This window comes from Heterodontus francisci, chromosome 20 (assembly GCF_036365525.1).
Source record: "Heterodontus francisci isolate sHetFra1 chromosome 20, sHetFra1.hap1, whole genome shotgun sequence".
In the NCBI taxonomy this organism is placed as follows: domain Eukaryota; kingdom Metazoa; phylum Chordata; class Chondrichthyes; order Heterodontiformes; family Heterodontidae; genus Heterodontus; species Heterodontus francisci.
In genome coordinates this window covers 37,877,275-37,905,164 of record NC_090390.1, presented here as the reverse complement: position 1 = coordinate 37,905,164, position 27,890 = coordinate 37,877,275, and the positions used below count along the sequence as shown (strand labels likewise).

Here is a 27,890-nt window from a genome sequence, read left to right as displayed (position 1 = left end):
TTGTGATATGGTCCTGCCAGCAGATCATGAGGATGCTGCGGAGGCAGCGTTGATAGAAATGCTCTAGAAGTCGCACATGATGGCGGTATAGGACTCATAACTCTATGCCATATAAAAGGGGGGTGAGAAGTATGGCTTTGTACACTGTATTTGGTCTGTGCTCAGAGGCTGTGGTTGCTCCACACACATTTGTAGATTCTACTGAATGTATGGTTTGCTTTTAAGAGGCTATTGTCCACTTCCTTGTCTATGGTGGCATCAAACAAGATGATGCTGCCCAAATAAGTAAATTGTTTGACGGTATTCAGCTCTGTTTCCTCAATAACAATGCTTGGTGGTCTATATTCTTCTTGGGGTGCAGGCTGATGCAGGAGTTCAGTTTTCTTTAAACTGATTTCTCGTCTCAAGAGTTGTGCCGCCTCAGAAAAATGTGTTATATGTTGCAGGTCTGACTGACTGTGGACCAGGAGAACATCGTCACCGGCGGAAAGTAGTTCACGGATGAGTTTTTCTTGTGTCTTTGGATGAGCCTGAAGACACCAGAGGTTGACGAGGCCTCTCAGTCTGGAGGCGTACGTAAACTCCCTCCTTAAAATCTTCTGTTGCCTGCTGCAGCATCATGCTGAAAAAGATGAATAGGGTCGGGGCCAGCACACATCCTTGCTTCACACCATTGGAGAAACGGAAGGGACTAGAGAGGTTACTGTTTTGCTTGACTTGTCTGTACTGATTTTCATGAAACTGCTTCACCATGGCCAGGAACCTGGGTGGGCATCCAAGTTTTTCAAGGATTTTCCAAAGTCCATCTCTGCTCAGTGTTGAATGCCTTGGTGAGGTCTACAAAAGTGAGGTACAGGCCTTTGTTTTGCCCACCACACTTTTCTTGTAATTGAGTGCAAATACCATGCCTGTGGTGCCTCTATTTGCTCTGAAACTACACTGGCTCTCGGGAGATTTTCTTCTGCAATGGTATGCACAAGCCAGGATCTTCCCAACAATAGAAAGGAGGGTGATCCCACAGTAATTGGAGCTGTCTGATTTTTCTCCTTTGTTTTTGTACAAGGTGATGATAACGGCATCATGAAGATCCTGTGGAATCCTGCCCTACACCCAGCAGGCTGTGAAAAACTCATGGCGCTTGCTGTATAGGGCAGGGCCACCATGCTTCAAGGCTTTGGGTGGAATTCCATTGGCTCCGGGGGCTTTGTTGTTCTTCATCTGGTTGATGGCAGTCACCGTTTCCTCCAGATTTGGGCTCACATCCAACAACAGCCTGTCAAAGAAGAACTGGATGCGATTGATGGTAGTATTATGCATTGTGCACCTGGCACTGAAGAGAGTTTCAAAGTGCTCCAACCAGCGATCCAGGACTGACTCCCTGTCGGTATGTAGGGTCTTGCTATCGGCACTCCTCAGGGGGTTTTTAAGACCACACGGATGCATCCCCGCTCCAATGACACCTGATAAATTACATCTTGGTGCGCCAGTGAGACCTAAAGGATGTCCTGCATACCAGAGTCATGCCCAGTGCTGACCACCAGCTCGTTTGTTCAAAGCTGAACTTCCACTTCAAGCCTAAGCCCAAGAACAGGCCGAGAGCCAACCCATCAAAAAGATTCTGAGTCAGCAATCTGCAAACCACATTTTGCAGAGATAGATATCGAGCAACCTTACAGACTGGACAGGAACATCCTGATCTCACTGTTGATTCCACTCCAGAAGAACTCTGGGAATACATCACAGCTACAGTACTGGATACTTCCAACAAGGTCATTAGACCCAGCACCAAGGAGAATAGGGACTGCTATGATAAAAATGACAAGGGAATTCAAGATCTGCTAAACATAAGGTCAGCTCATCAGGCTCACCTGGATCAGTTGTCCAGCCAAGAGAAAAAGACAGCCTATCAAGCATGCAGCACCCTTCAATGTAAACTGAGGAACATCCAAAATGACTGGTGGAATGCACTTGCAGAAAAAAAAACTCAACTATACGCTGATACTGGTGACACAAGAAGTTTCTACGAAGCACGAAAATCTGCCTATGGATCAGTACATCACACCCATTCCTTAAATAATCAGATCAATAATGTACACAGTACTTCAGATGTGTTCTCACCAATTCCCTGTATAACTGAAGCATAACTTCCCTACTTGTGTATTAAATTCCCCTCACAATAAACAAGAACATTCTGTACCTGCATACTAACCTTTTGCGATTCATGCACTAAGGCACCCAGATCCCTCTGCACCCTCTCACCATTTAGATAATATGCTTCCTGCCAAAATGGACAATTTCATATTTTCCCACATTATACTCCATTTGCCAGATCTTTGCCCACTCACTTAACCTCTCCATATCCCTTTGTAGCCCCCTTATGTCCTCTTCACAAGTTACTTTCCTACCTATCTTTGTGTCATCAGCAAATTTAACAACCATACCTTTGGTCCCTTCATCAAAGTAATTTATATAAATTGTAAAAAGTTGAAGCCCCAGCTCTGATCCCTGTGGCACACCACTCGTTACATCTTGCCAACCAGAAAATGACCCATTTATGCCTACTGTTTCCTGCTAGCTAGCCAATCTTATATCCATGCCAAAATGTTAGCCCCCCGTCTCACACTATGAGCTTTCATTTTCCACAATAACCTTTGATGTGGCATCAAATGTCTTCTGGAAATCTATATACAGTACATCCACCGGTTCCCCTTGATCCACAGCACATAAGTGTTCTTTGAAGAACACTTTGGAAGGATATAATCAACGAATGTCCTGCTCAGGAATTTTGCACACTTCAAGTGGCTGATGCACAAAAATTGAGTGCAGCCATTACACTTAATTGGCATCGATGACTCATTAAAGAGAAGACAATGCACTTAAATTTATGGTTCACCAAGAATACACTTTCTTTTTAAATAAAAAGACATCTGGAGTGGATTCATTCGAAGATTTAGCATGGATGTGCTTTATAATCAAACGACTGCCACAGATTCACAATAATGATACTCACCATCAAACACTGCTCGACTGTATTGAGTAGTGGAGGCTAAAGGCCTGCATGTTTTGTCAAATTTGTTGCCATAATTGCCCATGCTGACTTCAAACTGGATGGCATCCCCAACGTCTCGTTGCATTGTTCCAGCATAAAAGACAGCAGAAAGACTGTACTTGCGCCGGCGTTGATATTTCTGGAATAGGATGATTCAAAGTAAAGTCACATAAGACCAAGTCAATGACTCGCAATAAATCCCAAAAATAATTTTTAAAACTTCTGAAAAAGCATTATGGCATAAAAGAGGAAGAAATGCAATCTCGCTTGGCAAAGCCCACACCTATCTTCTGTCTCCAGAAGCACCGCCTCACCTTATCACAAAGCTGTTCCACTCCAAAGTTTCATTTCATCCTTCTTCTTATCCGACGCATTAACAAAAAACTCTTTCTTTCAGGTGTTAAGGAATGCAAGCTCCAGCAGCTGATGGGGACTAATGCCCCTCCAGTTTCTTCTTCCCATTCATTTCCCTCTGACCCCACCCCTTCTGATCTGACCCCTTGTCGTGTATTCACTATACCCTCTGACATCCCCCTCTCTAATGCTGAATGTTCTGTACTCAGCAAAGGACTCAGTTTTATCCCTTTACGACCCCACCTCAATGAATTTCGCGCTCGGCATGGCATTGAGCTCTTCTTCCGTCGCCTTCGCCTCTGGGCTCACTTCTTTGACCAGGAGCCCTCCCCCAGACTAGCAGACCTATGCCTCCAGCATTCTCCCTCTACCTTGACCCCTCTCTCTGGCCTCTTACCCGCTCTTGATCTTTTCATTGAAAGCTGTTGGTGAGACATCGGCCATCTCAATTTCTCTGCCCCCTTCACTCGCTCTAACCTGTCCCCCTCTGAATTTGCCACACTCCGTTCTCCCAGGTCTAACCCCGAGATGGTCATCAAACCTGCAGACAAGGGTGGTGCTGGTGTTGGTGCGTACCGACCTCTACCTTGCAGAGGCTCAGCGCCAACTCTCAGACACTTCTTCCGACTTCCCCCTGAACCATGACCCCTCCACCGAACATCAAGCTACTGTCCACAGAACTGTCACTGACCTCATGTCTGGAGATCTTCCCTCTACAACTTCCAACCTCATAGTCCCACAACCCTGGACAGCCCGCTTCTACCTCCTTCCCAAAATCCACAAACAGGATTGTCCCGGCAGACCCATTGTTTCAGCCTGTTCCCCTTGTCCTCACTTTCAACCCCACCAGCCTCCACAACCAAAGGATCACCTTCCGCCATATCCAGCACGATGCTACTACCAAACGCATCTTCCCCTCCCTTCCAGTCAGCATTCCAAAGGGATTGTTCCTTCCGTGACACCCTCGTCCACTCCTCCATTACCCCCACCACCTTCCCCTGCAATTGCAGGAGGTGTAATACCTGCCCATTTACCTCCTCTCATTATCCAAGGCCCCAAACACTCCTTTCAAGTGAAGCAGCGATTTACTTGTACTTCTTTCAATTTAGTATACTGTATTCGCTGCTCACAACGTGGTCTCCTCTACATTGGGGAGACCAAACGCTTTTGGGTGACCGCTTTGCGGAACACCTCTGCTCAGTCCGTAAGCATGACTAAGAGCTGCCAGTTGCTTGCCATTTCAGCACTCCCCCCCCGCTCTCATGCTCACATTTCTGTCCTGGGATTGCTGCAATGTTCCAGTGAACATCAACGCAAGCTCGAGGAACAGCATCTCATTTACCGATTAGGTACGCTACAGCCTGCTGGACTGAACAGAGTTCAAAAATTTCAGAGCATGACGGGCCCCCACTTTTTATTTGTAGTTGTTTTTTCTTTTTCCTTTGTTCTTTGTTTATTTTGTTTTAGTTTGTTTCTTCTGTGCCTACCCACTTGTTTTTTTTCATGTTTGTGCTTGGGGCCAGGGCTGTTCATTTTACGGTCAATTGACACCCTCTCTGTACTAACACTTTGCCTTTCCCCACACCATTAATATACTGTTTGCCTTTGTTCTATGACCTTCTGGTCAGTTATTCTCAGTGACCTTGTCCTATCAACATCTCTTTTGTTACCTCTTGCCCCACCCCCACTTTACTTGCTTAAAACCTTTTACATTTCTAGTATCTGTCAGTTCTGATGAAGGGTCACTGACCTGAAACGTTAACACTGCTTCTCTCTCCACAGATGCTGCCAGACCTGCTGAGTATTTCCAGCATTTCTTGCTTTTATTTCAGATTTCCAGCATTCTGCTTTTATCTACTGTACAAATAGGTTTCTCCAGAACCAATATAGTACCCCTACCCCAGTTTGCCTTTGAATTGTGCATCAGTGGGACAAGAACAGGAAACTTTGACAGATTTTACACAAAAAACAAGCCTATCTTCAGCTTGACTGCAAAGTATTTTGATTTCTGGATTCAATAGTCCTAAATTGCCATCACTTCACTGAATGATGGATTATATGGAGAACCTACATATGCACCCCAAAAAGGAAAGTTTCTTCACACGGCTAGCAAAACTATCCTCAATGAAGCCATGAACTTCTCCCCCACTGTGTTAAACCACCAGCTTTGATGGTTATTGCCACAAGGTTAAAGGAAACAAAAGTAAGCAAAGTATCTGGGAACACAATGGTCATGGAAGACTCCAGCTTACCTGGGATAAATTAGCAGCATTATAATGGGAATAAAAAGGAGCGAAAAATGTTTCTGACCATGATAATGGAGTGTTGTTACCCAAATGACCAAAGTCACAGGTTTATGGAGAAGAACCATAGTTAGCAGAACACAAATGTGCTGCATGACTGACCTGAGCCACCAAAACATCATCACTTGGTATGTCCTCCAACTTCTTCTCTGGATTGCCATCGAGCTTAGTGATTAGTTCAACCAATATTCTACCACGATATGCAACTCCCTCACCCTAAAAGGGAAAAGATATTAGCAACAGCTTTTAAAAAAATAAATCTTCCCAGATTCAAAGTCCATGTAGTTCAGAAATTCAAGAGTTGATTTAGGTTATGAATTAATTCTTCCTAGATCATCTGAACAACAGCACGACAGGCTGTCTGCTCCCCATTCAGCATTTGAAGCAATTGTCTGGTTTCTGCACTGTCACACCTGCAGTGTGTGGAGATTGGCTGCTTATTGTAAGGCAATGCAGGTATTTATTCTCATTATAAGACTACAGGTTGAGCATCTCAACTATAAGTAGTTGCTGCAAGTAATAACATTCAAGGTGTTCAGTGACAGTTCAGTGATTTGCAGCTGGAAGTGACAGATGAAACGAAACATCTGCACCATCTCTTCTATTACCAGTTACCTTCCTGACGCAGGTCAGAACTCTCCTCTGGTACCTCACTCAACGAAAGTGCCCAGCATTTGGTTGGCTTGGTTACAAATGCTTCAACTGGATACAGGAAATTTGCAGTGTTTTAAAAATCACTCCAGGCCTGCAGATGTTGATGTTTTGCAGTGGTATAGTTCTGCAGGCAATCGTCATCTTCTGAACATCATTGAAGTGGTCACTTCATGGTGTCAGCATGGTGTATTTTAGCAAGCTTCTTGAGCATGGGAAGGGGGTGTGGTGGGAAGGTGATGAAATCATAGCTCAACTTGTAGTCTTCAGACATACATCAGCCACACTTCCCAGTATGGTTCACTGGAAAATGCTCAAGCCCAGGAACCCTGCCTGATATCTTTTGCAAAGTCCAGGGCCCCAAGGCAAACTGTAGCAGCCCTGGAGTAGAGAAGGGAACTTAGTTAAACTGACCAAGGTCAATTAATTCAATTGAGACCAAGCACCTTCTAGTCTCTGGGCAGGATTTTGCATTTGGGGTCGGAACCCAGATATAGTACCGACGTCAGGGTGCTGACACCATTGCAAGTGGGAAGCAGTCACAGGCCACGATGCTGCCAGAGGTTGGCCCCAAATGGCCAGAGGATGGTTTTGGTTAATTAGAGACAGCAGGCACTGGAAGGAGGCAGGAGGCTGAAAGTGCGGTCCCGATTTAAAGGCACGACAGCAGCCATTATTGTGGCAGCTGTCTTGCAACAATGAGGAGGGGGGGCAAAGGCCAGACACCCTTGAGGTCATGCTGGAGGCTGTGCGAGAAAGGAGAGGGTCTTGCTTCTGGAGGGCGACAGGCATCAGTATTGACCAAGGAGAAGGACTTGGTGGATGATGAGCCTAGGGAAGGGAGTGTAGATAGTCTCAGTCATCTCATTATCCAAAAGGAGGAGGTGTTGGTGTCTTGCAAAGCATTAAGGTAGATAAATACCCAGGGCCTGATGGGATCTACCCCAGAATACGGAGGGAGGCAAGGGAAGAAATTGCTGGGGCCTTGACAGAAATCTTTGCATCCTCATTGGCTACAGGTGAGGTCCCAGAGGACTGGAGAATAGCCAATGTTGTTCCTTTGTTTAAGAAGGGTAGCGAGGATAATCCAGGAAATTATAGGCCAGTGAGCCTTACATCAGTGGTAGGGAAATTATTAGAGAGGATTCTTCGGGACAGGATTTACTCCCATTTGGAAACAAACGGACGCATTAACGAGAGGCAGCATGATTTTGTGAAGGGGAGGTCGCGTCTCACTAATTTGATTGAGTTTTCTGAGGAAGTGACGAAGATGATTGATGAAGGAAGGGCAGTGGATGTTATCTATATGGACTTCAGTAAAGCCTCTGACAAGGTCCCTCATGGCAGACTGGTACAAAAGGTCACATGGGATCAGAGGGAAGTTGGCAAGATGGATACAGAACTGGCTCAGTTATAGAAGACAGAGGGTAGCAGTGAAAGGGTGCTTTTCTGAATGGAGGGATGTGACTAGTGGTGTTCCGCAGGGATCAGTGCTGAGACCTTTGCTGTTTGTAGTATATATAAATGATTTGGAGGAAAATGTAGCTGGTCTGATTAGTAAGTTTGCGGACGACAAAGGTTGGTGGAGTTGCGGACAGTGATGAAGATTGTCAGAGGATACAGCAGGATATAGATCGGTTGGAGACTTGGGCGGCGAAATGGCAGATGGAGTTTAATCCGGACAAATGTGAGATAATGCATTTTGGAAGGTCTAATGCAGGTGGGAAGTATACAGTAAATGGTAGAACCCTTAGGAGTATTGACAGGCAGAGAGATCTGGGCGTACAGGTCCCCAGGGCACTGAAAGTGGCAACGCAGGTGGATAAGGTAGTCAAGAAGGCATACGGCATGCTTGCCTTCATCGGTCGGGGCATAGAGTATAAAAATTGGCAAGTCATGCTGCAGCTGTACAGAACTTTAGTTTGACCACACTTAGAATAGTGTGTGCAATTCTGGTCGTCACACTACCAGAAGGACATGGAGGCTTTGGAGAGGGTACAGAAGAGGTTTACCAGGATGTTGCCTGGTCTGGAGGGCATTAGCTATGAGGAGAGGCTGTATAAACTCGGATTGTTTTCACTGGAACAACGGAGGTGGAGGGGCGACATGATAGAGGTTTACAAAGTTATGAGCGGCATGGACAGAGTGGATAGTCAGAAGCTTTTTCCCCAGGGTGGAAGAGTCAGTTACTAGGGGACATAGGTTAAAGGTGAGAGGGGCAAAGTTTAGAGGGGATGTGCAAGGCAAGTTCTTTACACAGAGGGTGGTGAGTGCCTGGAACTTGTTGTCGGGGGAGGTGGTGGAAGCAGGTACGATAGCGACGTTTAAGAGGCATCTTGACAAATACATGAATAGGATGGGAATAGAGGGATACGGACCCCAGAAGTGCAGAAGGTTTTAGTTTAGGCAGGCATCAAGATCGGCGCAGGCTTGGAGGGCCGAATGGCCTGTTTCTGTGCTGTTCTTTGTTCTTTGAGAAGGCCACCCAGCCAAACCAAGCAGGCCTGGCTGGAGGTGGCAGAGCATGTCAGCAGCCACAGTGTCGTCCAGAGGACCTGGGTGCAGCGCGACAAGAGGTTTAATGACCACCTTCACTCTGGCAAGGTGAGTGCAGCGTGACACCCAGATGATAGGTCTTCAAGTTAAAAATCTGGAATTGAAAGCTAGTCTAAGAATTGGTGCCATAAAACTATCGATTGTCGTTGAAACACAATCTGGTTCACTCATGTCCTTTAGGGAAGGAAATCTGCCATCCTTACCTGGTCTGGCCTACAAGTGATTCCAGACCCACAGCAATGTGGTTGACTCTTAACTGCCCTCTGAAATGGCCTAGCAAGCCACTCAGTTGTCAATTAGGGATGGGCAATGCTGGCCTTGCCAGCGATTCCCACATCCCATTAAAGAATAATAAAAAGAGCCTCTATGCCTGTCTCAGGGTCACATACAGGCAAGAGTAGCCATCCCTTCAAGGGATATCCTTGCCCCCTAGAAGCCATCCATGGAGTCTCAGTGATGACAAGAGGAGCTGCAGCACCCTGGACTACTGGAGGATGAAGGCATCATGGGAGCTGCCAGAATAGTGAGCGCACATATGTATAAAGCACTTTTTGTGGTCGCATACCAGCTGAACATTCAGGGAGTAGAAGCCCTTCCTGTTGGTAAAGGCCTGCTCGGGTCCACAAACGAGACCCGACCCCGACAGAACCCCATCCGAGCCAGAGTCTGACCAGAGTCCTTCCATTTTTTCCTACGCCCGACCTGACCATCAGTTAACTTAGCTTCCGTTTTTCACTTTGTTCCTTACCTGCACAAGCTTAAAATAACTGTAGCAAAACAATCTATAAAGTCCAAAAAGTAAATCAACATTAAACTCACTTACCCGAGATGGTGATAGAGCATATCTGATCCGGCCCAACCTGATTCCGAATGCCAGACCCGGAAGTGCGGCCCAACCTGAACCAGACAAGTCATCGGGTCTCGTCGGGTTCGGGTCAGGTAGCAGGCCTTTACCTGTTGGTGAATCTCACGAGCTGCTCACTCAGTGCCTTGATTGCCACATGGGTGCAATCGATGATGCCCTGCACTTGTGGGAATCCAACTATGGAGACCAATCCCACTGCCCTTAGTGCGTACGAGGCCCCATCTGTTTGAAATTGTATGTAATGCCCAGCTTTCGCGAATAGGTCATCAGCAATCTGCGATATGCAATATGCAATGGTGTAATGCCTTGAGAGATGCCACCAAGGTACACTGCCAATCCGTGGAATGAGCAAAGAAGTTCAAGGCCACAGTGACTAAGAGGTGCTGCCAGGGCATGGCAAGCAGTGCTGTGAGGTCTGAGGTCTTTCTCAACAAAAGGGCACAAATCTCAAATACCAGCCGGAAGCTGCACTTCTGGTTCTGACATGTCCTGATTGTACCGCCGACGAAGAAACTCTCAATGCGCAAGGGTATGGCCTCAGTTGCCTTCCTGCCCCTCAACCTTCTCCTTTGTCCTCCCCATGCCCAGGGCTCTGTTTCTGCACTGGAGGATATTAATCCTCATTGCCTCTAGTCCCCAAATCCAAGCACCTTAATCTCACATCCAGCTGTTGCCCTGCTCACAGGCAGCTGCACTCAACGCTAACTGCAGCCACCTCTTACGTCTCCACAATCCCTGGAGGCTCACGACATCCTAAACTGAACAAGCACACACAGACCAATTGCTTCGCTAATTACTCACCCAATGGCAACTGTGCATCACTGGATTAACACCACTCAAGTGTGGACCCTTTTGTGAGCCCATCTCAATAAACGACGTGGCCATGACTGGCAGCCTGCTGAGCTGCCGCCCCCTTCGTTTTCCAATCCTCTCTGGCTACAGATGTGGTGCCAGAGGACTGGAGACAGCTAACTTTGTCCCATTGTTTAAAAAGACAGAAAGGGATAGACCAAGTAAATACAGGCCAGTTAGCCTAACCTCAGTGGTGGGAAAGTTATTGGAAAAAAATTTGGAAGCATAGGATAAATCTTCATTTAGAAAGACACGGATTGATCAATGACAAGTCAGAACAAATTTCTTAAGGGAAGATCATGTCTGACTAACTTAATTGAAGTTTTTGGAGGAGGTAACAAGGAGGGTCCATGAGGGTAGTGTATTTGATGTAGTCTATATAGATTTAAGCAAGGCTTTTGATAAGGCTCCACATGACAGACTGGTCACTAATAAAAGTCCATGGGATCCAAGGCAAAGTGGCAAGTCGGTACAAAATTGGCTCGGAGGCAGGAAGCAAAGGATAATAGTCGATGGGTATTTTTATGACTGGAAGGAGGTTTCCCCATGAGATTCGACAAGATGCAGTACTAGGTGCCTTGCTTTTTGTGGTATACATCATGATGTGGACTTGAATGTAGTGGGTACAGATGATATAAAATTTGGTCATATGGTTGATAATGAAGAAAACTGTAGACTGCAGGAAGACATCAATATCAATATTCAGGCGGGAGGAACAAATGGAATACAATCTGAAGTGTGAGGTAATGCATTTGGGAAAGGCTAGCAAAGCAAGGGAATACACAAAAATAGTAGGATATTGAGAAATGTAGAGGAATAGAGGGAGCTTGGGGTACACATCCACAGATCCCTGAAGATGGCTGGACTGGTAGATCAAGTGGTCAGAAAGATATACAAACCTTTATTAGCCGAGGCATAAAACATAACAGCTGGGAGGTTATGCTGAAACTATATAAAAACACTAGTTCGGCTACAGCTGAAGTATTGCGTGCAGTTTTGGCCATCACACTATAGGAAAGATGTGATTAGTGGGGAGGCAGTGGCATAGTGGTATTGTCACTGGACTAGGAACCCAGAGACTCAGGGTACTGCTCTGGGGACATGGGTTTGAATCCCACCACAGCAGAAGGTGGAATTTGAATTCAAATAATAAAAAAATCTGGAATTAAAACCTAATCCAATGATGGCCATGAAACCATTGTCGATTGTTGCAAAAACCCATCTGGTTCACGAATGTCGTTTAGGGAAGGAAATCTGCTGTCCTTGCATGTGATTCCAGACCCACAGCAATGTGGTCGATGTTTAAATGCCCTCTGAAATGGTCTAGCAAGCCACTCAGTTGTATCTAACTGCTACAAAGTCACGAAAAAATGAAACCGGATGGACCACCCAGCATCGACCTAGGCACCGGAAACGACAACGGCAAACCCAGCCCTGTTGACCTGCAAAGTCCTCCTTCTTAACATCTGGGGGCTTGTGCCAAAGTTGGGAGAGCGGTCCCACAGACTAGTCAAGCAACAGCCTGACATTGTCTGTAAGGTATGATTCTGAGAGTATGACTATATCCCAGACACCGCCATCACAATCCCCGGGTATGTCCTGTCCCACTGGCAGGACAGACCCAGCAGAGGTGGCGGCACAGGGGTATCCAGTCAGGAGGGAGGCGCCCTGAGAGTCCTCAACATCGACTCCGGACCCCATGAAGTCTCATGGCATCAGGTCAAACACGGGCAAGGAAACCTCCTGCTGATTACTGCCTATTGCCCTCCCTCAGCTGATAAATCAGTACTCCATGTTGAACACCACTTGGAGGAAGCATAGAGGGTGGCGCAAAATGTACTCTGGATGGGGACTTCAATGTCCATCACCAAGAGTGGCTCGGTAGCACCACTACTGACTGAGCTGGCTGAGTCGCAAAGGACATAGCTACTAGACTGGGTCTGCGACGGGTGGTGAGGGAACCAACAAGAGGGAAAAACATACTTGACTTCATCCTCAACAAACTGCCTGCTGCAGATGCATCTGTCCATGACAGTATTGGTAGGAGTGACAACTGCACAGTCCTCATGGAGACGAAGACCCACCCTTACATTGAGGATACCTTCCATCGTATTTTGTGGCACTACCACAGGGCTAAATGGGATAGATTTCGAACAGATCTAGCAATGCAAAGCTAGGCATCCATGAAGTGCTGTGGGCCATCAGCAGCAGAATTGTACTCAATCACAATCTGTAACCTCAAGGCCCCACATATCCCCCACTCTACCATCCTGGGAGACCAACCCTGGTTCAAATGAACAGTGCAGGAGGGAATGCCAGGAGCAGCACCAGGCACATCTCAAAGTGAGGTGCCAACCTGGAGAAGCTAAAAGCCAGGACTACTTGCATGCCAAACTGCAGAAGCAGCATACAACAGAGCTAAGCAATCCCATACCAACGGATCAGATCTAAGCTCTGCAGTTCTGCCACACGCAGGCGTGAACAGTGGTGGACAAGTAAACAACTAACTGGAGGAGGTGGCTCCACAAATATCCCCATCCTCAATGATGGGAGAGCCCAGCACATCAGTGCGAAAGATAAGGCTGAAGCATTTGCAACAATCTTCAGCCAGAAATGCCGAGTTGATGATCCATCTTGGCCTCCTCCTAAAATCCTTGACAGCACAGATGTTATTCTTCAGCCAATTTGATTCACTCCATGTGGCATCAAGAAACGACTGAAGACACTGGATACCTCAAAGGCTGCGGGTCTGACAAAGTTCTGGCAATAGTACTGAAGACCTGCGCTCCAGATTTTGCCACACCCATAGCCAAGCTGTTCCAGTACAGCTACAACACTGGCATCTACCCAGCAATGTGGAAAGTTGCCCAGGTATGTCCTGTGCACAAAACGCAAGACAAGTCCAACCTGGCCAATTACTGCCCCATCAGTCTACTCTCAATCATCAGCAAAGTGATGGAAGGTGTGATTTACAATGCTATCAAGCAGCACTTGCTTAGCAATAACCTGCTCAGTGACACTCAGTTTGGGTTCCACCAGGGCCACTCAGCTCCGGACCTCATTACAGCCTTGGTTCAAACATGGACAAGAGCAGAACTCAAGAGGTGAGGCGAGAGTGACTGCCCTTGACATCAAGGCAGCATTTGACCGAGTATGGCATCAAGGAGCCCTAGCAAAACCTAAGTCAATGGGAATCAGGGGGAAAACTTTCCTCTGTTTGGAGTCATACCTAGCACAAAGAAAGATTGGTTGTGGTTGTTGGAGTCAATCATCTGAGCTCCAGTATGTCACTGCAGGAGTTCCTCAGGGTAGTGTCCTAGGTCCAACTATCTTGAGCTGCTTCAATGACCTTCCTTCAAATATAAAGTCAGAAGTGGGGATGTTTGCTGATGATTGCACAATGTCCAGCACCATTCGCGACTCCTCAGATACTGAAGCAGTTAGTGTAGAAATGCAGCAAGATCTGGACAATATCCAGGCTTGGGCTGATAAGTGGCAAGTAACATTCATGCCACACAAATGCCAGGCAATGACCATCTCCAACAAGAGAGACTCTAACCATCTCCCCTTGACATTCAATTACATTCCCATTGCTGAAACCCTCACCAACAAAGTTCTGGGGGTTACCCTTGACCAGAAACTGAACTGGAGTAGCCATATAAATACTGTGGCTACAAGAGCAGGTCAGAGGCTAGGAATCCTGCGGCAGGTAACTCACCTCCTGACTCCCCAAAGCCTGTCCACCATCTGGAAAGTACAAGTCAGGAGTGTGATGGAATACTCTCCACTTGCCTGGATGGGTGCAGCTCCAACAACACAAGAAGCTCAACACCATCCAGGATAAAGCAGCCCACTGGACTGGCATCACATCCACAAACATTCACTCCCTCCAGCACCGATGTGCAACGGCAGCAGTGTGTACCATCTACAAGATGCACTGCAACAACACACCAAGGCTCCTTCGACAGCACCTTCCAAACCCACAAGCTCTACCACCTAGAAGGACAAGGGCAGCAGTTGCATGGCAAGATCCCCTCCAAATCACACACCATCCTGACTTGGAACTATATCGCCGTTCCAGGATTTTGACCCAGTGACTGAAGGAACTCCCTTCCAAACAGCACTGTGGGTGTCCCGACCTGACATGGATTGGAGCAGTTAAAGAAGGCAGCTCACCACCACCTTCACAAGGGCAATTAGGGATGGGCAATAATGCTGGCCTAGCCAGTGACACCCACTTCCCATGAATAAAAAAAAGACTGAACTAGAGAGGGTACAGAGGAGATTTACAAAGATGTTGCCTGTACTGGTGAAGTTCTTTGGAACAGAGGAGGCCAAGGGGAAACCTAATCGACGTGTATAAAATTATGAGGGGTCTGGATAGAGTGGATAGGAAGGCCTTAATCCCCTTGATTGAGTGGTCAATAACCAGAGGGCATAGATTTAGGGTAAGAGGTAGAAGGTTTAGAGGGATTTCAAGGGGGAAATTCTTTCGCTCAGAGGGTGATGGTGATCTGGAACTCACTGCCTGAAAAAGGGTAGTGGAGGCAGAAACCCTCATAACATTTAAAAAGCACTTGGACATGCACTTGAAGTGCTGTAACCTACAAGGCTACAGACCACGAACTAGAAAGTGGTCTTAGGCTGCATGGCTATTTGTCAGCCAGTGTAGACACGATGGGCGGAATCGTCTCCTCCTGTGCTCTAAATTGCTATGATTCGACTTGACCTGCCCCAGATCCAGCTTAGAACCCACGCCTTCTCAAGAATTACAAACTCGCCTTCAGAGAGCTGACATACTTGTTAACAGGCTTATTGGGGCATTGCTCCATATCTGGCGGATTGCAGGTCCCACCTCCCCACACCTTCTCAGCAAAATTGCTGACTGTCGGAACAGCATCTGGAAACTGGCATGATGGCTGGTGTCGGGAAATTACACCCTGGACCACCTCAGTTCCTGCTCCCCTACGGTCACCAAAATCCTGGTACTGCCTGTGTGGAGTTTGCAAGTTCTCCCTGTGTCTGCGTGGGTTTTCTCCAGGTGCTCCGGTTTCCTCCCACAAGCCAAAAGACTTGCAGTTTGATAGGTAAATTGGCCATTATAAATTGTCACTAGTATAGGTAGGTGGTAGGGAAATATAGGAACAGGTGGGGATGTTTGGTAGGAATATGGGATTAGTATTAATGGGTGGCTGATGTTCGGCACAGACTCGGTGGGCCGAAGGGCCTGTTTCAGTGCTGTATCTCTAATCTAATCTAAATCTAATCTCTAATCTACTCTGATTCAATTGCAACTTTTATTTACCAGCTGAGTTAACAGTGAAGCCCTTATTCCTACATTTCTAATCAGCAAAACAATCAGTTTGACCACTTAGCCATTGCTTCATTTTTGGTGTTGGATAGAAATGCTCATGATGTGGGGTGGGGGAGGTCCAAAAGAACTGGAGGTGGGTCTCATGGATAAGGTGATCTCAGAACACAAGAGAGAGGAGAAGAACTAGAAAAAAAAAAAGAGACACATGTTCAGGGTTGGGATAGGCAGTACCAGAGGTGGCTTTGATCTTAGCCACAAAGTAGTTCATGATTTCCTCACACTTGCTGGAGGAGAGTGTGGAGAGGGCAGGAAAGAAGAGTTCAAGGAAATGATTGGTAGTGGAGAAGAGTGTCCGAGGGTTATCTTTGTTCTCTAGGTTGATCCTGGCATAGTGGACAGTTTTGGCAGAAGAAAAGCGAGGCCCAATATTGCTCAGTATGGTCCAGTACGGCTAAACCAGTTGTATGTCAGATATACTCAAGTCTGCATCCTTTGGACTGAAGGGTCAGTACACAGGAAAATTGAGGAGGATGAGAAAAGAGTAAATGTTTTGTTGGGGACAAGGACATCAAAAGGGTGGAGGTGTTTGAATGGTTAAGCAGATTAATAGCTGTGGTGAACGGAGGGCCAAAAGATATCCCTCGATGTGACTTATACTGATGACATTAGAATGTATTAAAAAGGAACAGAAAAGACAGAATAGCTCTGAGTGAGGATAAAGTTTTAAAAACACTTGAAAAGTTACAATAAAAGGCCAGAGAAAAGATGGTTTTTTTGCTGTGCCCAAATGTTGTGTTTGGAATGTGGAGACCCTCCAAGCAATTGCAATTGGAGACGACACTCATTCGGGAACTGGGAGTCTGGTCAGTTTTGTAGGCTGTGATTCATCTGGTCCATAAAAGATGAGGGATACTTGGGTGTATTGTAGTTATACACACAACTCATTTTCCATCAAAATTCCTGATCTTCAAAAGTTACACAATTGGCTTGGGTCTAGATTACAAAAGTATCCCTTAGCACAAGTATGGAGTAAACGCCATATAATATCTGAACTAATTGCATGTGCCAATTAGAAATGTTTGCTACAAAAATATATCCTACATGGCCAATTTTTTTCCATTGCATTTTAATAAGACTGCCAATGATGCCAAACAAAAGACATGTCGATATGTTAATTTTCATGGTCACATCACCAAAATATTGAGCTCAGACACACAATAGTGATTTTCTTAGTAAAAGGAAGATGATGCATTTACACATGGTTGTTCAATCAGGTAGAAATATGACTGTTTGGTACTCGAACTAACCTTTCCATAGTTCAAGTCTTCATAAGGATCAGCAAAGCCAGTGTATTCCCTGGGGCTCCCGTAAAAGTTTACATAACAAGGCCCAAAAGCTGGAAGAAATCCTACTTCTTCATCTCCTGTATCCCCTATCAAAACACAGAAGGTGATCAACAAAATATTCATCACTGGCATTTTCAAAACATATTTTCCAAAATTTCATTAGTAAGCATATGCGCAGATGCATAATATGCACTTGCAATTAAGGAGATTGTTCTTTTTCAGAGGGCCAAATAAAAGTTTCAAGTTTATCGTCTGAAACACAGGAGTATTGTAACGTATTGGCAATTCCCTTCTTCGGCAGTAATGTTTAAGTTTCAGTTCTTCGGATAGTGTTTTCTAGCTTGGAGCTATTACTTTTAGATACCACACTCACTTGGAGGCCCCATTGATTTGGGTTGGCAAGAGACAAAACTATTGTTGCAGTCCATTGTTGGACAGGTTTGCAGGGGGTGGTGGTGTGATGAAGACAGTTGAAACAAAATGTTTATTTCATTTTACTTAATGCTGGATGGAAAAAAGTACTTTCCCAAAATGTCCTGAACTAGACAATAGAGCATTTATACTTCCTGCACAGTAATGCAACGGTACCAACAAATCTTGTGTACTAATTACATCCATTATTTGCTGTTAATTGCTTAACAGCTCTTACCAGATCACTAGGAAAGATGGCAATTTTCTCCCCCCCACCCACCCATCGCCACCAACCCCGAGCAGGAAGAGGAGAGAATGTAAAGGACAAGTGGCTAGAGATTGATCTCTTTTGTATAGTTACTGTGCCTCCATTGTTCAAGTGTCACTTCCATTGGAAAAGCATGGAGTCACACAAAATATCCTTGTGGGAAAGTCAATTGCTCACTCTTTTCCCTTCAACAGATGATATATAAAGGTCTGAGGCCCCAAGGCGGGTGGGGGGGAATCTGAAGCAATGAAAAAAATTTAAAACCAAAAATGCTACCATGAAATCATCTAACCAGAGCCCAAGCAATCCCTTTCAAATTGACATAAACCAAACTTAAATAAAGAGCATGTAGCTATACTGGTCTCAACAGGAACAGTTTTCAAACCAATAGACTTGTACTGCTACCACAGAATTAAGTAAACCAAAACCAGATTCAAGCATTAGACACAATTCTGTTTAAATTCTTTTAATAAAGTTTTAAAATCCAAATTACTTTTCCCTTAAATTCTGGAAGGGGTTGGGCAAGTTTCAAAATAAGGTGCCTTCAACAAGAGTCACAGTGAAATTGTAGCTATCCTTAAGACTATAGAACTGCTGCAACCAGCAGCACTTGCCACCTGCAAAGTACAGTTGGAAGTTAGCAAGTCAACAAGAGGCAAATCAGCATGGATTTGCTCCCAGAGAGGGCTGAAAACTAAGAACGGAGAAGAGCAAGGATAAGTGGCTAAATAGAAGAGATGAAGAAATCACACGCAAAAGACAGGAGCCCACAGAACTTGAGATAACAGAGAGAAGAATAAATTATGGTTGGGTGGATGTGGCAGGGATGGTCAGGTTTTCAGTATTTTCTGATCACTGGGAGTCAGCATTTAATAGTTACATTGAGAAGGTGTTCAAATGAACCCATAGGACCAAGCGTTAGTTCACAAATGACAGAAAAATAGCTTGGCTAAACACAGACAATAGAAATTTCAGTGCCAGAGGTAGCCATTTATGCCAAGTGCCAGATCCATATTCGAGCCATGTCTTTTTCGATACATACACACACAAAACTTATAGCTAGAGTCTGTTGGTTAAGATCAAACTTGTTCAAATTCCCCTTCAATTGCTCAACCACTGGGGGGCACAGTTGTCATCACCATAGATTAAGTCAGGGCTGTTTCCTTAGAGCTACTAAAAGGACCATGCCAACATCATCACCCTCTATAAAAACAAAGGTGACCGCGGTGACTGCAACAACTACCGTGGAATCTCCCTGCTCAGCATAGTGGGGAAAGTCTTTGCTCGAGTCGCTCTGAACAGGCTCCAGAAGCTGGCCGAGCGCGTCTACCCTGAGGCACAGTGTGGCTTTCGTGCAGAGAGATCGACTATTGACATGCTGTTCTCCCTTCGTCAGATACAGGAGAAATGCCGTGAACAACAGATGCCCCTCTACATTGCTTTCATTGATCTCACCAAAGCCTTTGACCTCGTCAGCAGACGTGGTCTCTTCAGACTACTAGAAAAGATCGGATGTCCACCAAAGCTACTAAGTATCATCACCTCATTCCATGACAATATGAAAGGCACAATTCAACATGGTGGCTCCTCATCAGAGCCCTTTCCTATCCTGAGTGGTGTGAAACAGGGCTGTGTTCTCGCACCCACACTTTTTGGGATTTTCTTCTCCCTGCTGCTTTCACATGCGTTCAAATCCTCTGAAGAAGGAATTTTCCTCCACACAAGATCAGGGGGCAGGTTGTTCAACCTTGCCCGTCTAAGAGCGAAGTCCAAAGTACGGAAAGTCCTCATCAGAGAACTCCTCTTTGCTGACGATGCTGCTTTAACATCTCACACTGAAGAATGCCTGCAGAGTCTCATCGACAGGTTTGCGTCTGCCTGCAATGAATTTGGCCTAACCATCAGCCTCAAGAAAACGAACATCATGGGGCAGGATGTCAGAAATGCTCCATCCATCAATATTGGCGACCACGCTCTGGAAGTGGTTCAAGAGTTCACCTACCTAGGCTCAACTATCACCAGTAACCTGTCTCTAGATGCAGAAATCAACAAGCGCATGGGTAAGGCTTCCACTGCTATGTTCAGACTGGCCAAGAGAGTGTGGGAAAATGGCGCACTGACACGGAACACAAAAGTCCGAGTGTATCAGGCCTGTGTCCTCAGTACCTTGCTCTACGGCAGCGAGGCCTGGACAACGTATGCCAGCCAAGAGCGACGTCTCAATTCATTCCATCTTCGCTGCCTTCGGAGAATGCTTGGCATCAGGTGGCAGGACTATATCTCCAACACAGAAGTCCTTGAAGCGGCCAACATCCCCAGCTTATACACACTACTGAGTCAGCGGCGCTTGAGATGGCTTGGCCATGTGAGCCGCATGGAAGATGGCAGGATCCCCAAAGACACATTGTACAGCGAGCTCGCCACTGGTATCAGACCCACCGGCCGTCCATGTCTCAGTTATAAAGACGTCTGCAAACGCGACATGAAATCGTGTGACATTGATCACAAGTCGTGGGAGTCAGTTGCCAGCATTCGCCAGAGCTGGCGGGCAGCCATAAAGACAGGGCTAAATTGTGGCGAGTCGAAGAGACTTAGTAGTTGGCAGGAAAAAAGACAGAGGCGCAAGGGGAGAGCCAACTGTGCAACAGCCCCAACAAACAAATTTCTCTGCAGCACCTGTGGAAGAGCCTGTCACTCCAGAATTGGCCTTTATAGCCACTCCAGGCGCTGCTTCACAAACCACTGACCACCTCCAGGCGCGTATCCATTGCCTCTCGAGATAAGGAGGCCCAAAAAGACTAAAAGGACCAACAAAAAAGGTACTCAAGCTGGGGAAATTTATACTGTTAACTTATGTTGAGAAGCGCGCATCAACTTCTACTCTAAATTTCATTTCTAAATGCAGTGTACAGTCCACTTAATTCAAAGTTGCTTAATCCAAATTATTGCCATGTATTTTTATGCACTAAATTCCCATTTGGCCAGGTTACTTTAAAAAAAAACACATGCACACACACAAAAAACACAAGAGTAATAACTCCAGCAAGTGAGATTGAAAAATAAGCAAAATGAAATGAGGAAAGAAAATAATTTTCTTATTATGCCCAGGGAACAACTTATGTTTGAATTGACAACCAGAATTCTTTGAAAGTACATTTAGAAAGAGATCAAATAGTAACCAGTAATTGTGTCTAATCTTGAGCAGTCATGAATGTATATTTTCCAGTGATTATTTAACAGTTTGTTTCTGTGGAACAAGAACAATGCAAAGAGCTGATTTGGTGCAGGAGGTGCTCACATGCAACTCATCTAGCTTTCAGCTAAAGCAAGTAGGATCACTGTGCATTTTAGCAGCATCGTAGGATTTCATATTCCACACTCTAGATAATAAAGTGGCTGAGAACAGTTTTCAAAATTTGGTTTTGCTTCAGTAATTGGGCAGGAAAATGAAATGAAGTACAACAGAGATTTTTAAAAAGAAAATTTATTCACCAAATTTAAAGAATAGCAAACTATGGAAAATTATTTTCTATGAGATAAAACATTGTCCTATAAAAATTCTGGCAGTAATTGGGAAGCAGCTAATTATCTATATGAGACAACTAAGTACTAGAATTACTGTGATGGACTTCAATCGGTCAGTGAGTAAATACACCTTGTGGTATCAAACAAAACTGTACATACCAGAAAGATTGCAATCCCTGCCTTGTGCTAAGTTAGCCAAACTCAGACAGGCCATCACAATTACCTTCAGTATCTTTGGGTTCAGGGGGAAAATAGATGATAAATTGGCCTGATTGTTGTCCATTAACTTTTGCTGGGAGCAAGTGTTTATGGACTGGCTCACATATGCAGAATGACTGAGGGCTGGGCTGCCAACAACAAAGCCATAACCCTGTGCGAGCCACTTCATTCAGCAGTGGAAGGCAAAAGGAGAGAGAACTAGAAAGCGATTGCATTGGGGGGGGGGGGGGGGCAGCGAGGTAGGAAAGGGTAGTGCCATTTTCTATGCCAATCTGGCAGTTTTAAGAGGGATTTGCAAAGTTTAAAATATTACCACTTAATGCACAGTTGGGCCTACACTGAAAAATTTATAAATCTAATATTTCAGTTGCACAGCCTATAAAACAAAGATTGCCAAGCCAACTAAGAAGCTCAAGTCCAACAGCCAACGTGTCAAAAACATCCATTGCCAAAAGTCTCCATGTTATTGTATCATTTTTAAAGCCAAATTCACCCATTCAGTAATCCATGCTTTGTACATTGTCTTTATCCTTCCCCATCCCACACTAAACCCTTCTTTTGGCAATGGAGATTCAAAGATTAGAGCAAGAAATAAAACCTTCATTTGCTGGAGAAGCCCCAGTTCCCTCATCATCTGGATTGTAGGAAACAAAAATAAGTTAGAACATTACAAAGTAAAATGTCATTAAACCAGTCATAAATGTTGTAGGTACTGCACACAACCAGGGTCAGAATTCACTTACACTGCATCACCATTGAGCACCAATGTGCAGCACCGCTGTGTGATTGCAAGGTTTGATTTTCTTTACCCTTCCATTCTGTGCTAAGTATTAAGTGAAACCATGCACCTTGTGAGTGGGGGCAGGGGAGGTGTGGTGGGGAGAAAATACGATGGTTATTTGCAGGCTGCTGTTGCACACCTCCATACCATTAGCTCGAGGTGGAAGTGGCTTGGGATTTTTACCTGGCTTACTCCTCACAGGATCGGAGGTCCTTAGGGTGTCTAGAAAAAGATGTTGTTGTTTAGGAATCACTACATACCTTGCCAATATTTATTCTATGGTTTTCATGTTGACTAATTACCAGAAGGTGCTCAGTTTACAGTGGGTGGAATTTGATGGGGTAGAAAATAACACATTTTCTTACATTCATTCATTTGGCAACCTACTCAGTTACATCATATGCTTCAAATTGGATGCTGATAAATACTGGCTCATTAGTATGGCCAGATACCTTACCCTTCAACATGCCATAATGGCTAAAATAATGATGCCACACAATGACAATGCTATATATTAGTTAACAAGATAATGTACCAGTTGGAAAATAAAAATAAAAGACACCATAGCAAAATACACAATGTCGTACTCAGTTTTCCTTAAATGACACGCTCTATAGCAACTTTCCATGCAGTAATTTGTTGCTAATTCTGGAGTAAAAGCAAATCTTCTCACCTTCCCATTTAAATAGTGGACCATAAACAAAAGCTGACGTATGGGAGCATTGGACATCCCATCAGCAGGTCATGGCAGTATTTGATGGCATGGTCTTAACAAAAGGCTACCAGACCTTACAAGGTACATTTCATAAACTCAAAAAAATAGCTCTAAAAAGGCTGCCTGATGGAAGGTATCTAGGAAAAATAAGTGTGCATCACAATGTCTGGACAACTTAAATAGTGTTAATGTGAAATGCTGCATTCTTCATTTATGTGCTGCAAAGAACAGAGGACAGGCAGCAATAGTATATTTTAGAAACCTACTGCAATCATTTTGCAGTTACTGTACATTCATCACTACCTACATTTCTTTTACACCTATACCGTAAAGCGCATGAAAATTGCCTATGCTCATCAAGTGCCGGCCTTTCACAACAATCACAATTTGAAACATATTTGGAATAAGTGGAATATACAAAATAATTCAGCTTAATTTCAGAAAGTCCAAGGCACACAAGCAGTCACAAATTATTTTTGCATACTCCACAAAAGGCCCATTATGCCATTATATAATAATTAGCAGGAGAATGCAGATTGGCATCAAAACCAAACACAATGCGTGTAGCATGTGATAATGGTGCATCTAATGGCCACATGTGCATTTTCAGCTACATTAAGAAAACAAGAATTTAAAACAAAGTCAAATGAATGATTCTGGAAACCTGCATATTACAGATTGTATAAATTCTAACAGGTTACTTAAGTCTGGCTTTCATAGAAATGGTCGCACCACACTTGATCCCTGAACACACTTTCACTCGAGACTGGAGCAAATTATCTTCTATCCAGAACTAATAGTGGGGATTGCCAGCTGTAACTAATGCAGTATCCCAGTAACAGGGCATTGAAAAAAACCAACCTTCAACTTCACCTCCTGATGAAGCTATCTTGGAGAGGTACAAAAACACTGTTCCAATAGCATCATTTCTGGTCATCCGATCCCTAGAAGATATTGGTCACATTTTTTGACATTACTGACAGGAACAAAAGCACCATGGTGCACAGACCAAAGCAGCTCTGATCTAGCATTCACATACTTGCACAATCAGGAGGGGAGGGTCACTGGATACCAAACAGGAAAAAGGAACTCTGGCCAATTCTCCATCCCAATCACTGTACCAGCTGAGATCCGTTAATTCACTCTTACTGGTGATTGAACTACGAGCATAGTGTATGGCCCAGTTACTTGTCACTTCAACCAGCCAAACGATCAAAAGAGCTCCAAAGAAATTACAAAAATAAAAACTGTTTGGACTTCTATGCCATGTCAATTGTAATGGAGTTTGTGGTTGGTATCTATTGCCCCTCAACATCACTTTCAAGTTACTGTTGACAGAAAACAAACATAAATGGTACTTGCCTGTGAAGTGGCAATTACTACATTTGTAATTTTGCATTAATGCAAAGTTTTCAAGTTCATGCAAACCTGGTGTCAGAACTGCTTCTGCAACAATGACAACAGGGTGGTGGTGATGGGGTGGGTGGGGAGAGAGCAGGAATGCTATATATTTATGTTCTCATATAAAAGACGAAGCAAAGCAGCCCAATTTTGATGAAAGGATGATAATAATTAGCTGCACAAACTGAGTAAATGATGGGAAAATTTCTCAATGAGGTCAGATCGAGAACACCAAGCAGGCCATGCAATTTTGAGAGCATAACTAAACCAAAAGAAAGGGTTACCTACTTGCTCTGAAGCATTTCAGGTAATGCACATATAACATGTTCCAGTTGAGAGCCACACAAAACAAGCGCAGGCAAAGTCTAAACCTAGATATTTCCCTATATACATATCTCCCTTCAAATGATCATTGCCTTGCCAGACTTTCACTCTTTTAAAGTTAATTCTTTCACTGCAGTCTCAGTCATATTCTTGCTTCAATATATGTGATTTTAAAATTACTCAAAATATCTTACAAATTAAATGAGGAATGTAAAATTTCATTTGTCACCTTAATAAGAGCTGGCTTTTCCATTAAGTAAAAAGTACTGAGAAGCTGTCTGAATTGTGAGGGATAATGGTGGTGGATAGTATGGGAAGCTAGATAATTTGTTGGCAGATAAATTGAGGGGTACAAGAGATATTTTGAAGCAACTTTGGGACTATGTTTTTCCAGGTACTGTACTCCATCTTATGATTGTTGCATTGAACCTATACCATTGTACTTGTAAAGGCAACTCTGGAGGACGCTCTGCTGTAGTCCAGTAAAATCAAGAAGGAAAAAGGAGGAAATTCCTGAACAAACATACTTCAGCAAGTAAAGCAATTGTATGCCTTCTCCGTATACCAAGGGACACCTAAATGTCTTTCACTATTGAAATTCTACCTTGATTGTAATGTGTTCCTGTTATTTCTCCTATACGTCAAGTTTATTATCGTTGCAGATCATATTCACCCCCCAAACAAAACTGAAGGCAAAGAATTTAGCAGACACAAATTTATTTCCTTTTGGGAAATACATCTGTGCTGCAAACAACAGTGTATGCACTCTGCATCAATTTATACTACTTCAAGGTCAGCTACAATACAAGTAACAGCAAATTATTACAGATAAAATAGTAGTGCTGGATTCCTCAATTGTTAGTGCAGTCGAGTACAAATTGTTACTTGCAGACTGACACCAAACTAATCCTGCCAAAAGAAATATTCTGATGAACACTGCTTTAGGAGGGAATTTGAGTGGGTATTATGACAAATCCATCCTTTACTAACAAATTGGTGCTTTTACAACACAGACAGAAGGTTGGAATCTGGGATGCACTGCCTGAAGAGGTGGTAGAGGCAGGAATCCTCAACATTTAAGAAGTATTTAGATGAGCACTTGAAACGACATAGCATACAAGGCTACGGGCCAAGTGCTGGAAAATGGGATTAGAATAGTTAGGTGCTTGATGGCCGGCATGGACACGATAGGCTGAAGGGCCTGTTTCTGTGCTGTATAACTGTGACTCTATGAATCTACAAAAATAGAAAGCAGAGTATTGCCAACTTCCCTTTAAAAAACAGTTTTGTGCCCCATCATAAAGCTAGTCTAATGGTGACCATGAAACCACTGTCAATGGTCCTAAAAACCCATCTGGTTCACTAATGTCCTTTAGGGAAGGAAATCTGCTGTCTTTACCTGGTCTGGCCCACATGTGACTCCAGACCCACAGCAACGTGGTTGACTCGTAACTGTCCTCTGAAATGGCCTAGCAAGCCATTCAGTTCAAGGGCAATTACATATGGGCAACAAATGCTGGCCTGGTCAGCGACACCCATATCCACAAAAACGCATTTAAAAAAATAATTTCTTGGTTTCCCTTTACCATTCACCAACAGTTGAGAATTGTGACACAAATCAAGCATTTCTACAACATCTACACTGACACATTCATTGTTAGTTGAACCCAAAAAAACAATTCAGTCACTGTTGGTTAAATGCAAAATAAAAAATTCAGTCACTGTTGGTTAAAGGCAAAATAAAAAGGGATGAAAGCTTTTGCTTCATACTCACCAATCAAACACAGTCAAGCTTATTCTTTCGCACATAGATGGAAACTGCAGAAGGGAGAGAAAAATCAGTTATGTTATTTTAGAGAGATTCTTCATCTACTATTACATTGTAAAATCTCAGAAAAGCAGTTATGAGAGATTGAATTTAGTCAGCTTTGCTGGATTTCATTATTTACCATATAATTGGTTAAGTGAACATATCTTGTACAACACCTTGCATTCAGTAAAATACCCATAGTATAAGCCATCTACCATTGACTGGCTATGCATGTGCGCACAAGGATATGATAAACAACCTTCAATGTCAACATATTCTTAATACTACTGGATGACTGCATCTGAAGGAAGGCTTATAAACACCCTGTTTTCAGCAGAGATCGGTCATCCTCCTGAACATGTGCAGCAGGTTTCTTTTCCCACAGTGCACTATAACATAGATGTTACGACCAAGGCGGGAGAAATGCACTGTTAATTCAGTCCCACTTCTCCATGGGTCACAGCACATCAATAAAATTTTCAGACCAACTGAAAAATAGTCAATTACATACTCTATTTGTCCTTCAGAATAAAGCGCACCAAACCAGGTTTCTTTAAACAACATTAACTAATCATTAATAAAATAAGTCTTAAACAATAATGAGATAAGTCTATATGCAAAGAATTTTTTTTATTTATTTATTTTTTTAAAAACTCCTTATTCTTTCTAACCCTCATGCACGCATACACATTCAAAAACCTGTTAATCAGGGAAAAAGGATTTTTTGGTTTACAGCTGTTTCTTAAGAATAAAAAGAAAAGAAAATACAATAACTGAGTTTGTCATGTCCTGGTAGGGTGTTTTCGGGTCTGTGAGGTGTCCCAGAGTCGAATAGTCAGATGCCACTTGAAGTCTCTCCAGGCGAGATTGATGAACAGTCTGTGATGGGTAGGTATTCAATGCAATTTGACTACAGCAGGTGCCACATAAGTCTTTCAGAAGGGGTGTAGCAACAGGTCTACTTAGGACTCTCAGCAGCAATATGGCAGTAGAAGCTTTCTTCAGGTTCCAGGATCTCCCAAAACACAGGAGGCAACAGGAACCACACTGGATGCAGGAATTCTTCAGAGACAGGAGGCAATAGGAATCTGCCACTTTCAAATACAGGCCTTCTTGGCAAGACATGCAGGTTTCCTTTACAGAGAG

The 27,890-nt window shown here is 44.1% G+C and overlaps 1 protein-coding gene across 1 annotated transcript in view; it reads right to left on the bottom strand.

Annotated features, from left to right (window-relative positions):
* Nucleotides 1–27,890, bottom strand: part of LOC137380583 (myoferlin-like) — a 270,863-nt gene that overhangs the window by 159,692 nt on the left and 83,281 nt on the right. Inside the window, exons 15-20 of the mRNA XM_068052623.1 lie at nt 26,709–26,752; nt 24,071–24,153; nt 22,312–22,347; nt 17,252–17,376; nt 5,809–5,922; nt 3,011–3,188 (exon numbers count right to left, since the gene is read on the bottom strand). Coding sequence (XP_067908724.1) covers nt 3,011–3,188; nt 5,809–5,922; nt 17,252–17,376; nt 22,312–22,347; nt 24,071–24,153; nt 26,709–26,752 — 580 coding nt within the window. The remainder of the gene's footprint in view (nt 1–3,010; nt 3,189–5,808; nt 5,923–17,251; nt 17,377–22,311; nt 22,348–24,070; nt 24,154–26,708; nt 26,753–27,890) is intronic.